The sequence below is a fragment of the Eurosta solidaginis genome, chromosome 2 (genome assembly GCF_040869045.1).
Source record: "Eurosta solidaginis isolate ZX-2024a chromosome 2, ASM4086904v1, whole genome shotgun sequence".
NCBI lineage: Eukaryota > Metazoa > Arthropoda > Insecta > Diptera > Tephritidae > Eurosta > Eurosta solidaginis.
The window spans coordinates 830,743-845,905 of NC_090320.1; the positions used below are offsets into that span (position 1 = coordinate 830,743).

The following is a 15,163-nucleotide window of genomic DNA, read 5'->3' on the forward strand; positions in this document are numbered from 1 at the left end:
GTTCAAACACACACCAAATTGGCTATTTATACTGTTTGGGCAATTTATTACGCAATTTGTCATATAATAAATTGTAATAATAAATTGCCTATTGATAAAGGATTTACGGTTCGAAACGAGCTCAAGACCAGAACAATAATTTTTTGTAATGATTAATGTTTTTTTAATTTTTCTATAATTGAAAAATTGTATTTTGTTTTTGGAATAGTAAGTAGAAAATTTTTCAGACAACCTGCCATAGCTGCGCAAATAGATCCATTTCGAAGGGTGCTAAACCTTCATCATCAGTATCTGGCCTTGAGCTCGTTTCGAACCTTGAAGTAATTAGATAAATAAATGTAAGGCGCGATAACCTCCGAAGAGATTTTCGGCAGAGCTGCTCTTCAAGTTTCCGTCGTGCTCCTTCTTATTTTTCCTGCGAATTGACGGGATGGGACCTAGTTGTTTTATGCCAACTCCGAACGGCATCTGCATGGCAGATGAGTTTTCACTGAGAAACTTTTCATGCCCGGAATACACTCGGAGTGCTTGCCAAACACTGCCGAGGGGCGACCCCCTTAGAAAAACTTTCTTCTAATTGGGAAAAAACTTGTTTCTAAAATTTTGATGTTGCTTTGACCGAGGCGTGAGCCCAGGGTCTTCGGTGTAGTAGGCGGAGCACGCGACCATCACACCACAGCAGCCGCCTTCAATCAAAGTAATTAAGCCACTCAAAAACAGCAGGAATCTAATTCCTCGAATTCAATAATTAATTATAAGGAGAGCAAGACAAAACCAAACTACACGCATTAGTGTTGGACATAACAGTCACCTTCGCTATTGGTCAAAGTTTTTATCCAAAAAAAAAAATGAAATACAAAAAAGGCGTTTTCTTATTTTATATTTTATGAATTATATACTTTTATTCACAATTTTTATTTTTTCAATTTGGTTTATTTGCTCTTAAAACAAACATAAACGTGTTCACTCTCGTACATTGTTATTATGTATATTAAATTATTACGCATTTCATAGTAATAATACAAATTATGTTATACATACATACAAATAACTATTCGTATAAATAAAATCTTCTCTTATATTAACTTAGTCGTTATTTTTATATTTTGCGTTTACCTTCATTTTGCATTTCTTACCATATGTTGTAATTGTACTACATATAAGCACAGGTCGAAAACTCAAGATATTTCAGAACAAAGTTGTACATATGTATTAACAACCACGTGTTTGATAAACAATTTTAGTATCAGTACAATTCAAATACAAAGCGGCACTCTTGAAAATTTCGATTTCTTTGTTAATATTGCTATGTGACCTACATATGTATGATATATGTTTCGATTTTCTATTATAAATGGCAATTGTAATGTACATATCGCTCATTTACTTCAATAGTGTCATAACTCAAAAAACACAATTTTCCAGGAGAGCCTTCAAAGATTTTAACTGCCATATGTAGCGCATATAAAGGCATATTTTCATTTGTATAGCACGTGGTGAATTTTTAACGGATCACAAAGATTTTTTTATACAACATAGATCATGTTATTGGGTACGTTTATATGTTATTAACTCAAAATTCATGTTTTTGAGTTATGACACTATTGAAGTAAACGAGCGATATGTATATGCATTCAAGGGTGTATTTTGCAGCTAATTTTAAAATCAAAGACGCCCAACAGTTGGGTTATGTTTATGCGTTACGTTACGAGTGATATACGTTCCTAAACTTATGATATCTGCATCTAAAATTATAAAAGCATTATAAGGTTGAACTTACGGCCAGTTTTACTAGCGTATTAGAGTTAAGGGCTGTCTTGTGCCATGGAAGCTTTTTTCAAATCTTTACTTGATATAGAGTAGCATTTATGTTGAAAACATGAAAGTTTTATTTTGAAAAACCAGACTATTCACAAGAACTGAACCATTAATAAACAACTCATACCACACAAAAAACAATTGGCAATTCACAAGGTCCCACATTGGCCGTATGGGGTATGTTTTAATAAAATTTTATATTGGAAACTATGGCAACAACTCATACCTTAAAATGTTACATGATACGACACTCTTGTGAGTTGCAGGACTAAACTCCAGTTATCTGAAACTCGCACTGGAAAACCGTGCCTTGTACCTATATAAAGTCACTTTGTTTTCCTGCAGAAGGCGTGGCGATATTTACAATAGTTTATGCAATTTTATTGTTATGACTACTACCACAAATTTTTAATTAATTTTTTGATTGGCTCAAATGTCAAACATTTTTCAAGGGTATGTGAAGGTGTTGGTACTACCAATGAAGCAACAGCTCAACTGCCTTTCTCTTTTTTGTCACTAAATGTAAGGCGCGATAATCTCTGAAGAGGTTTTAGGCCTTAGGCAACTAAGGTAGAAAATATGATGAAAGGTTCAATTTTATGTAATAGAGTTATGGTAAAACCTTTGATGGGCGGAAAATTTGATAGGAGAGCAAGCATTTCGTTTGGGAGAAAATACGAAAATCGAGGAATACAAGAGAAGTAGTCCTGCTGGCAGACAGATATACCAAGTGACAATTTCACACCTCACGAGGCATGACACTATCCCCGAACTCAATGAATTCTAACTCGAATTATTATCACAAGTGCAAAATTGAAAGACATACATATATTTAACTCAAATAGCAGCCGTTAAAATATATACAAGTTTTAAGCGGAACATTTCATAGAGTTTTCGCCTTACTGCATATGCCTGTACCTTACAACGCATGAGCCTATATTTTACATTTAATAACTTTATGACTTTATTTGGCTTAGCTTATGGATACGAACGCATTTTTGCATTTATATTGTATTTTCGTATTATTCACATTTTGTATGTTTTATTGTTCATAACGCCTTTACTCTTATTCTAGTTTAAGCTAAGTTTTTTGTTTATTAATATTTTAAGCAATAACAGTATAATAGACTTATTACTCTTACTTATTCTAATTGCATGTACATCAATTATGATACAAACAAAGTTTAACAAAGCTTATATTCTTAAATGACGCTATTTACATCTCCGTTTTGAGTTTTGAACATGAACTGCCAGCAATTATTTGCTAAGACTTATAATACGTTGCTCCATTGTATTTCTTAGCAAAATACTGCCCTTATTAGACGCTATCAGCGTTAAAGTGGTGTAACTACAGGCAAAAAAGCTGCCGTAATCGCTTTTGCCACTTTTGCTTTTTTTAGACTGTGAGTAATATTTGTAGATACCAAGATGTGGTCAATGTACTTCATTATTGTGAAGAAAGCTCGTAATGCATGGAAGTATTTTACGCAATAACCAAGAAAAACATACCACTTTCGCGCTGATAGCTTCATTTATTTATTTTTGGCGTAAAATTTAAAAACATATTTATCGTCCCTAATATCGGCATATATGATAAAAATGTCAGTAGAAATCGAACTCCAAACATCGAACTGATATAACTACTACACGCATTAACTCTTTTCAACTTGTACTTCACAGAACACAAAAATATAGAATTGGTTTTTTATTTATGTTTTCTCTACAAATATATTAGAGCTTACGAATTCTCGAGATTGTTCGAGAAGAAACATTCCGCGAGTCTCGACTTGTCGCGAGATTCTCGAGATACTCGCTCGTAAAGCGCGCGAGCTTCTTGACATTCAATTTTATCGCTGAACTGGCAATTTTATATAGAGCCTAAGATATCTATTGGAGCCCATGAGAAAATTTCCACAAAACCACAGATAAAAACAAGGGAACACAACTAATACAGTTACTGACTTGAGTGACGGGAAGCCCACGAGACTTACGAGTGTTCCGAGATTCGAGAATCTCGCGAGAAGCCGAGTATTCGATTTCTCGTGTCTAGAAATTCTTGCTTGTGTTCGAGAAGAAATTAGCTCTAAAAAATATATGTTAGTACATATTTGCAACATATAAACGGAAGCACTCGATTTATATGTATGTACATCAAACGGTTTTATAAATACAATTCACTACTAATTTTTTTTAATAATTTTTTTTAGTCAATGCATTTGCTCTTAAAATATTTAACGAATCAAAAAAGATTGAATTTATGCCAAAAATAAATTCGATTTCTGCCATTTCGCAGTGTTTTAGTTATTTTATAATTGAATACACTTTGTTGCATTCAATGTGTTTACTAATTTAAATTTTTTTTTTCATTTTAATTTGAATTTCAATTTACAAGTTCATTTCTTTGCGCACTCCAATTTAAGGAACTATCTACCGTTGGATTTATAATTTCTGGAGATAATTTGAAATTACGGTTTGGCTAAATGTTGTGTTAAATGAGAACAAAAAACAATTAAAAAAAAGGATAAGGGAATACTGGAACATTTCTTTTTCTATTTTGTATAATAATACACATATTTTTTCAATACACAATGAAGAGAAGTCGAGAATAACGTTCTGAATGACATAATCGTTACTTTTCTGACAGCAGAAACCTTTTCAAGCAAAATGTCATAGCTCTTTTTTTTGATTTTTTTTTTAATTTGCAAAAATTTAAGTATCAAAATGCAAACAAAAAAAAAAACAAAGAAAAAGTGGTAGGTGTGAATAAAAATATTAGGAGTTGTATGGATTTAGATTTTTAGTGGTAGTCTTCACAAGGGTCGTATTTCATAAAATACTCCGTGAGATAAATTTAGCCCATGTGAATTGCCTAAATATTACAGGTGTGCAAAGAACGAATTTTGCCAAAATTGGCTTTCAGAAAGTTACTCACGACTACCCTTATACTTATATCTTTAGAAGCATGCTATATTTCATTAAATTCGCCCATGCGGTTTGAATGCAAATACCTTCAGTTGCCTTAAAGCATGAATAAATGTTTCGAAAGTGTGCCAACATTAGATGTTGGTCTCGTTCAATCTGTGGCTCGAAAGTTTTCCAAACGTCCAGGTTTTTTCCGAAAAAAAGTGCTAAAACTTACATATGGGCAATTCTCAAGAGTGTAGTATTCATGTAAAATTTTAAGATTTGAGTTGTTTCCATGATTTCTAAAATAAAATTTGATTAAAGCTTAGCACGAACGGTGCATAGGAAACCTTGTGAATTTCCTAATTAATTCACAAATGATTGCAAGTTCAAAATTTTTTGCTTATACCAAATTGTTGTTTAATTATCGATTGTGCTAATCGGTCTCGTTCGATATAAGCTGTCAACATAAAGTGACCCGTTTCACACAAAAATATAAAAATACAAGACTTTTAAAACAAGAAGTCTGAAAACAATTTAAATGAGAAAAAGAACAAAATAAAAAACATATGTATATCTAAAAGTTGCGTCCCTTTTCTGTGCAAACATATACTACCCACATTAACTTCCTAACATTTTTTAATTTATGCTTTTGGGCTTCACATAGGTACATGTTTTTAAGTCCTTGAGCGATTTCGTATAAATCAGCATTAACAGAAAGCTCGCAAATTTTTTAATCTATGCATCCTTGAAGGCAACTGTATACTTATTTCTAAAATGTGTTTACATATTTTATGATACCCTGTCGCTTATGAGACTATCTATCCTAAACACCACCAATCAAGGACACCAACCATTTTCTTTATAGATAAACCTACAGTGGCGCCTACAACTCTTTGAGTATTTTGGTTTATGCTATTACAAATAACGGTTCACAACTTTAGTGATTTTACTATACTTTAAGCTTGTCGTATTTACAATAAAAGCTTCGTACAATATTTTATGTATTTATGTTAAACGTTTTTGTATGTATGTAATTTTTTTGTATGTAACTCAAATACAATACAACATAATTGTTTTTTTTTCTGTTTTCTTAATAAATGTTTACTTAAATAACTATAGTGGGGAAAAATGCACACACAATTGGTTACATCTTTGCATAGGAATCATCGCATTAAGGGCAGCACTGCGTATTTCAGAAAATTATAGCAAACGGTAGGTTTGAGTCCAAAAGAGAAGTGCGCATGTGTTCAATATCTGGTTCATTTAATACAACCAAAGCTGAAAGCAGAATCCATTGTTATAGCATACAGTTGGGGATGAAATTTAAAATGCATAATCCTTTACTGAGTAATAGCAGTTTTAGAAAATTATAGTACATTTTTACAATACTCACAATCAGGTCACTTCTAAATATTCCCTCGGAATTTTGTATTCTCGCGGAAAAATTCCTCCAATTCTTTTCTCCTAGGGAGAACAATAATTGGGGAATAGGAATTCGAACTTTCGAAGTCAGCTGTTTTGTCAATTGAAATTTTGTTGCGCATTTCTGATTATTGTTGCGAATTTGTTTTAAATTGCGAAATAAAATATGAATTGGGCTCAATAAGTTTAAGTCAGTATTTTCTTGAAATATGACTAACGTAGAGGAAGTCCTTCCTCACGCTTCAGTCATTGCTTGCAAATGTCAGTAAGAGACGGCAACAGCACCTTTTGAGATCTCCGTACATAAAATACGATTTCATACCTTAATAATCTCTTTCATGTTACATTTTGTCATCTCTCTCACAAAGTAGTTTCCTCTGAATAAGCAAAAGTACCCCACTACCTACAAATTTAGACATTATTTACAGCGCCTAATAACCAAACTCGGCGGTCTCTCGTGGTTCGGTGGTAGCGTGCTCCACCTACCACACCTAATATCCTGGATTCATGCCCGGGCAAAGCAACATCAACATTTTAGAAACAAGTTTTTTCAATTAGAAGAAAATTTTTCAAGTGGGGTCGCCCTCTGCAGTGATTTGGCAAGTACTCCGAGAGTATTTTTGCCTTGAAAAGCTTCTAAGTGAAAGGTAATCTGCCTTGCAGATTCGGTTCGGAGTTCGCGTAAAACATGTCCCTTCACTCCAATTTGCATGACGCAAATCGGAAGAGAATCTCGGCCCAAAATCTCTTCGGGGGCTACCGCCTTGCATTTTTTATTAAAATAACCAAACTCAAACTATAATACCAGTTCACCAGTAAACACTTTTCTAGAAACGAGAATGCCATTCCGTTTTAGAGTTTATATTAAACTGGACTTTTTACGCTGAAACTAGATTTGTTAGCCTGCTTGGAAACAATAGAAAACATCCAAAAGAGCAGTGTCACATTTATAATAATTTTTAAAGAAACGTTTTTAAATTTATTGTAATACGTGCCGGACCCTGCGCATCTTAAAAAAAACTGTAAGGCGCGATAACCTCCGAAGAGATCTAAGGCCGAGCTTCTCTTCCAATTTGCGTCGTGCTCCTATTTTTTTCCTACAAATTGGCGGAATGGGACATACTTGTTTAATGCCGACTCCGAACGGTATCTGCAAGGCAGATGAGTTTTCACTGAGAGCTTTTCATGGCAGAAATACACTCGGAGTACTTGCCAAACACTGCCGAGGTGCGACCCCGCTTAGAAAAATTTTCTTCCAAAGTTTTGTTTCTAAAGTTTTTTTTTTATGTTGCTTTTGCCGGGGCGTGAACCCAGGATCTTCCGTGTGGTAGGCGGAGCACGCTACTATCACACCACGGCGGGCGTGCGCATCTTGTGCAACTAATAAAAAAATCTCATATCAAATATCAACAGAAATGAGCTGTTCTATCAATCGAACATCTATAAAGTTACATGCGCTTGCGCTGCCATCTGGCGAATGTTATCAACTGCCGGTAATGCAATGTTAGTTCTAATCAAGTATTCACAATAGTACCATAGTACAAATAGATTTCTTTGTGTGCTCACAATTGTTTATTTTTAACAAATTATTTTAATAAAATATAGCTAAACAAAATCACTACGACTAATAATGCCTAAAGCTCGCTAATAGCACGAATCCTCGTCTTTACAACCAAAACTTTATTTATAGATTTGGATTCCAAATAAGAGCGAAAAAGGGACCTGTACATAAAACAGCAATTTGAAATAATATATAAGATTGTGGAAATAATTTTATATGTTTGTAATTTGAAAAGATAGATAAATTGAGTCATAAAATTTAACGATGAATGTGATGTGAGTGAACACATTTCTATGAACATGTTAAAGAACTTTCTACATTTACTGGATGATCATATCGAGGATATGGATCTTAAAAACAAGTGAATATTGAATGGAAACTGCTTATGCATGGCTATTTAAGACTTTGTTCGGAGAAAACCCTATCTTAATATTTCTTAAAAAAATGTCAGTTAATGTGTTCTTCAACAGAACGTGGAAATATGGCCCTATTCAATAACCTTCTGAGAAAGGCACAGCCAAGCTAAGGTGATATTCCGTCCAGCAGGCGATATCCAAATATGGTTTGTGTGCCATAGTTATGAGGGATATTTTATAATAACAGCTATGTACATATTTATGTGTATTTTATTTTTTAACTTTGGCATTCTGGCAACCCAATATTAATAAAGCATTTCACAACTTTTTTCTACTATAATATAATACCTATAAATACACATACTATATTTACAGTTAAATGCTGCCATGATTTCTCTAGAATATGCATATACTTAGGCTTATCTTTTGAAATATTTATTCTTATTCATATTAAATTAGCTTTTGTTGTTCTCATTGCATTTTGAGTGCGGTGCTTAGGGGATTATTATTACTGTTCCTATAGTTATACTTATCTTACATATACATATATTTATTTATTCTTGCGTTCATTTTGTGGTGTAAATTTAATTGTCAAACTGCTCAGCATCAGCAATTGCAACAGAAAAAGCTTGGAGAGATAGCGTTTTTTTGCCAGTAAAATGTCAACACCTTCGTTTGTAATTCGTCATTTTTTATTGATTGTAGCGAGAATATTTGCTTGTGCTTTTTTCTTGTATATTTGCTCCACTGTGTAAGTGTTACAAAATCATCAGCATGTTGACAATCAAAACCTTGCGCAATCATCATTAATAATTTTTGATCCTTTGACGTGTCCTTAGTGAAATTGGCAATTGCTTGATAGTTGCTGCTGCTGCTGCTAGTTTCGCAAGTGATGTTCGAACTGCAAATATCAAGAGCTGCATGCTTGGTAGCACTAGCACCCACAGTGTCAAATGTCAATACATCGCTAGTTGTTGTTGTTGTTGTTCTTATTGGTAATGGAGGTGTTGAGCTCCCATCAGCAACTGTCAGCGACAGCTGTTCATTTGCGTTGCACTGTAAGTGCGTTTCAGCGCGCTGTTTTATAGCTGTACTTTGATGATGCTCTTTTTCTTGTTGTTCTTGTTCTTGTAGCAGTTGCAATTTTTGTAATGGATTCACCGTTGATATCGCGTACTGCATAAACATCTTCAATAACGTGTGGAGCAAGCACACCAATAGCACAATCAATGATTTCAAATTGTTTTCAATGCAATTATGAAAGGATTTTCGTGCTTTTACTGCCCGTTTAACTATCACCGTTGAAGTAGTCGTTGATTTGGTTGCAGCTGCTGTTGTTGCTCTTATTACCTTTGGCGCCAACATATTCCTGGTAAGCTCCGTTGCAAATGCTCGTCTCAGTGTTGAATGTTCCCTTTCCATTGTAGTTGATTTCTTCGACATCTTCTGACAGCTTATAAAATGGCGTGTCAGTACCCGTACAAAGATGGTTGTGAATAGAATGGCAAAAATATAAGCAACACTTTCTTTTTTTACCTCGAAACTCCCCAAAGCTTTTGCTATTTTGCCTTCCTCTTCATTATATCGAGCTTCTGTAATCCTTTTGACAGATTTTAGCTCTAGTTCTTCTACTACAGGTTGCTTAAATTGTTTGCTGAATATTCGAATAGCTGCCATTGATGCCGTCAGACTAGTCCAAATTTGTTTCCAGCGCATTTTTAAGGTTTTCGTGTAAGTATTTGTGTGGACTGTTGTTGCTGAAGATGTAATATCGGCTGCTGGAAATGAGAGACAGAATTGATGCAGTTAGAAAAAGTGATTTACAAAGGTCTTCGAAAAGCAAGAAAAATGGTGCGTTAACACCGTTAACCACATTGACTTCAAGATGTTATTTATATAGGCTGTTCACAGCCTTCTAAGTTGGTCTGTTGTGTTTACCGACTGGCAAGGCTTTGACATATTAGAATGTTGTAGATTTTTTGTTTTTGTTTTGCTTGTACTTCTTAAACACCACTTTAGAAGATTCTTGTTTTATTTGTTGGTAAATATTAAAAGACATAAAAACTCACTTGAACACAAAAAGACATTAATTATTAAAAAATAAACGCACTTAAAATATAAATAAACGTGAAAACTAAAAATAAATACACGTGAAAACTAAATATAAGTAAACGTGAAAACTAAAAACAAAACTGTAAAACTATGTAAAAAAATACGATTGTCAATAACATTTACTATACAGTTTAGCAACTTAAATTGAGGTATGTTGCGAATAGTTGAATGGATTGGAATGAGAAACAGCAGGATAATAACTAAATGCTTGAATGTAAGCAAAAATTTTCTCTGAATTACTGCAGATAAGGTGTCCTAAATGCTATATATTCCAAAATTATCACAGTATATGTCTGTTTGAATATTTAACTTGACTTTTTTTTAAGATTTTCGTAGTTAGGACGTTAGTAATGTTTGTGTGTGTGTGCTAAATTTAAGCGTTGTAAGTTGCGCTACTTAATAAGCTTAACAATGGTCAGTAATTAACATTTTGACGTATAGTGCGAAGATCATAGATTCGATTTAGTAATGTGGTAAATTTTTAATACTTTAATATTTAAAGTTGACTGTGAGCACCCTAAAAGGTTGAATAAAAACATTTAAGTATATTTGTTTTTTAACCATTATATTTCGGTAGCTCACCGGTAACCGTCTTCAGGGAGATTGTTGACAAACGGCGACCGCCGTGATGTGGTGGAAGCGTGCTGATTCTTTTGAAAATCCTGGGTTCAATTCCCGGGCAAAACAACATGGCACCAAAAATTCAGAAACATGTTTTTTCAATTAGAACAAAGTTTTTCTTAGCGGGGTCGCCCCTCGGCAATGATTTGACAAGCACTCCGAATGCATTTCTGCCATGAAAAGCTCTTCAGTCAAGCCTCATCTGCAGATGCCGTTCGGAGTCGGCGTAAACTATGTCCCGTCCCGCCAATTTTGTAACAAAATAAAAAGGAGCCCAAACGCAAATTGGAAGAGGAGCTCGACCTACAAATTCTTTGGAGGTACATATGTATCAGACCTGTAAAGAAAAAGTACCAGTACAAGTATCAGTACCTCAGTACTTCGAAAAATGAATACAAGTATAAGTATCGAGGTACTGGTACTTGAATTGTTGAAGTACAAGTAAAGTACTTGTAAGTACTTTCGAAGTACTTTGATAAGTGTTGAACGGTTTTGAAGCGGATCAACCAGCACCCTTACGATCACCTAACTTTGACAAAATGGTTGAAGAAGAGATTTACCGCCCTCAGCTTCCTCCGACCCAGTAGAGCGTTTATTTTCCTTAGAAGGCATTGTTTATAGTCCTGGAAGGCAATCAATCACGGAATTTTCGTTTGAAAAACTAGTACTAAAGAAGGCAAACACAAAACTACTTTAATATTGTTAGCTGTTGTACAATTTATACTTCTTTGATATGTTGTTTTACTTCTTGTTGCTTTCTAATACAAATTTTACTCATATTTTGATTTTCCGTTTATGAATCAAACTGACATATTTTATCATAAAAAGTACTTTCGTGTACTTGCAAGTATTTCGAAAGTATATCTACTTGTACTTTCGGATTCGAAGTACAAGTACTGTAGTACTAATATTTTGTCTTAGATTTGAAGTACTTGTACTTATTTGGTACTACTACAAGTATGTACTCAGTACTTTACAGGTCTGATATGTATATCGGTACATATATACCAATGTGATATATATAGATCAATTTGTTGTTGCATTTGCATGTTAAATTTCTATCCGTATCTGGATCACGCTTCATTGGAACGCAATATATAAATATTCTTGATTTTATTAGAAATTCCGATATGTGATGCAACATTCGGTAGGTTTATATAAGCAATAACGAGTTTATTATACAACTTCACTACTCAGATATAAGAAAACTTTTTTTTAAATAGTTTTAAATAGATATAATAGAAAATCATTACCAACTTTACTGTCATGATTACTGATGTTTTTAAAAATACAAACAATGGCACCATAAATATCCTCAAAACGCCCTTTAAAAAAAAATTACAAATTTGGTAACGTAGAGCCAATGCTGAGATTTATCTTTTTATATGTGAAATTACATTTTGTTTTACACATCGCTGGCCTCAATCCTTACATTTATACTGTTTTTATTATTATATGTAACTCCGAGAAAATTTAGGCCGAGCTTCTCTTCAAATTTGCTTTGGGCAACTTTTTTCATTTTTCCTACATATTGTCGAAACGGCACCTAAATTTTGTATACCAATTTTACGCAATCAGGCTTATTTCATGGGCCGTTAATATCTTCTACATGAGTAAACAAATGGGAAAAATAATTTGTGTCGTAGAGAACGACATGTCCATTTTTCGATTGGCTTCTATAAAACTATCCTAAAAAAAATTTTACGTCTTTGTTCTTTGCATATGTAAAGATATATGTCGTAAATCTTGTGCGCATTTCACCCAAAAGCGCCGATGGGCATATAAAAAAATAAAAACAGCAAAAACCAATTGGAAGAAAGTCAACGGCGTGTCGCTCAAAATAGTATGAAGAAGAATAAAAACCACAGAACGTTAGGTAACTAACACTTTGTTGACACTTTGGTGTTTGCATGGATTGAATTTGCATGCATTATGAGTTGTAAGTGCCAATCTGGGACGAAAAGACTGGGTTTCCTTTTACTATCAGTATTGGTTTAAGAATAGTCACAGTTAAGTTTCCACTTTGCGGCAAGATTTTATACATTTCCAGTCGTTAACGCCATTAAGGACTGACTGGCACACTTGCTGTGCAGTGTTTCAGGGAATTATAATTATTGACAACAGCAGAAGTTTGCTTTTCAGCGCAAATTACATCACAGAAGGGCAGTTACAACATTTGAGATAACTAACAGAGCATTTAACCTTTCTTCGTCTTTTTTCATTTGGATTACTTTAACTGAATTTTAATTGCTATTATGCATTCGCATATGTATCACTAAAAGTATCTATATGTTTATGTGCCAGCTTTAGTATTTCTTATGCATTTTCTTTTAGGCGTATTTGCTTAAATTTGTGAAAGTCAATGTTGTTTCAAGTAAGTGGCAACACTTTAGCGAAATATCTTTCTATTTACCTCGAAAGGGCATATTCATTCACTTCTTACTACGCTTCACCACTGCATTTACTTCATGAGTTGTCAGTGTTTACATAACTGAAGATTTATAGTCAAACTATTTACAGTAAGATTTTATCAAATAAAGACTAGTAAAACGTTTGTAGCATATATTTTCATTTAGTCGAAAATAGGCCATACATTTCAAAGCTAGTAATTAAGAAATTTCACAATAAAACTCACAAATATAGGGTAAAGGACTGAGCGTCTTGTTCTAGCTGTAAAACCTTACATGTTTTTGAGACGGGTCTATATTTGTATTGAGAAATTTTAAGTCCCGTGCTAAAAGAATGCGAATTTTAATAACTTTTGTGAGAGTTGTCTTACATCTGACAGCAAGTGTTGACGAAATATAAAATTTGGTTGGAATCGGTCTACCTTATTAATATAAACTGATATTTTTATTTCTAGTTTTATGGTAAATGGGCGTGTCCTTCAACAGATACGGTTAAATACTAGTTTTTCTTAATTTGTGATACCAAAGCGTGTATGCAAAATTCAATGGATCTCATTTACTCTATCACGCTATTTTCGACCATTTATTTCAAGGACACGTCACACTGTACGCTCTACACTGTATGCAAGTTCCTTAACAATTTTCTCAAATATTGAGTAAAAACATTGTCGTTCGATGTATTGCATTCTTTGAGGTGTATAACTACATAACATATTTTACTATACTGCGCATATGCATATATTACGTTGAAGATGCTATATCATAGTTATGTTATAGTATAGCTACGTATTGTATGTACGTACATTTGTTGGAAAGTTGTTTGCATTACTTAACGTATGTCAACTTAGATCAAACAAGCGCGTATCAATATGGGTGAAAAAATTTTGCCAAAAGAGGATGGCTAAAGGAAATATTGCCAGAGTTGAAAATAAAGTGTTATATATCTATATATGTACCTCTGTTTATATTTGAAAAAAGGTGCTTGATGATCGAGTTGATTTGCTTTTGATTAAGTATGCTTTCGAAGGGGAGTCGATTTATTTATTGAACGAGGCGGGAAATTTGAAGTTTATTGCAATTTCCATTGAGCAAACAAGGCTAAAAACGAACGTACACATTTATATGCTGCGATTTAGTTTTTTGGAGGCAGTGCGTTTAAATACTAGCAAAATTCTATTAAAATTTTGGTAATCGTAAATTAGAAAAAAGTATTTCTAAGCGGGATCGCCCATCATCAGTGGTTTGACAAACTCTCCGAGAATACTTCTGCCGTGAAAAGTATCACAGTGAAAACTCATCTGCTTTACAAATGCTTTTCGGAGTCGGCGTAAAACATGCCATCCCCGTTCCGCCAATTTGTAGTAAAAACTAAAAAAGGAGCACGACGCAAATTGGAAGAGAAGCTCGGCCTAAATTTTTTCGGAGGTTATCGGTCTTGCATATATTTTTTTATATATAACTATTTCCGGAAAAAAACGATGTCACATTCGGTAAAGATCACTGAATTTGATACTGCAACAATATCTTAAAGTGTTCATTTCATTGTTCAATGTAAAGTGAAATGTTACGTTAGGTTGAATATAATCTATGGATGGGTTTGCAGAATTTTACCAGAAAGTGCCTAAATGAGACTAAAGATGTTTGGTATCCTTACGGTTATCATGGGATATGCGTATAATTCCAATAAGGTTTTTCGGTGGGATATTATGTCCCAATAAGACTAATTGTAGAGTATTCATGGTAAACTTTTTTGTGCTGTTCTTCGTACGTGGCTGGCAACAATATACGAATCATGAATTTACATCGAACATACACTTTAATGAGCTTCCTAAACATAAAAATTAAACAAAAAAGCCACATAAGCAAATTTATACACACAACATCGTGTTTGTTAATAGGGACTATATATATCCCTGAAAATAAAAACATAACAAAATTCTCAACTCTACAATATGCTT

At 33.7% G+C, this 15,163-nt stretch overlaps 1 protein-coding gene across 1 annotated transcript in view; it reads right to left on the minus strand.

Moving 5' to 3' along the window:
- Positions 1-878: 878 nt before the first annotated feature.
- Positions 879-15,163, minus strand: part of LOC137239092 (uncharacterized) — a 190,006-nt gene continuing 175,721 nt past the window's right edge. The window contains exon 7 of the mRNA XM_067763997.1: positions 879-9,842. Coding sequence (XP_067620098.1) covers positions 8,671-9,842 — 1,172 coding nt within the window. The 3' untranslated portion in view covers positions 879-8,670. The remainder of the gene's footprint in view (positions 9,843-15,163) is intronic.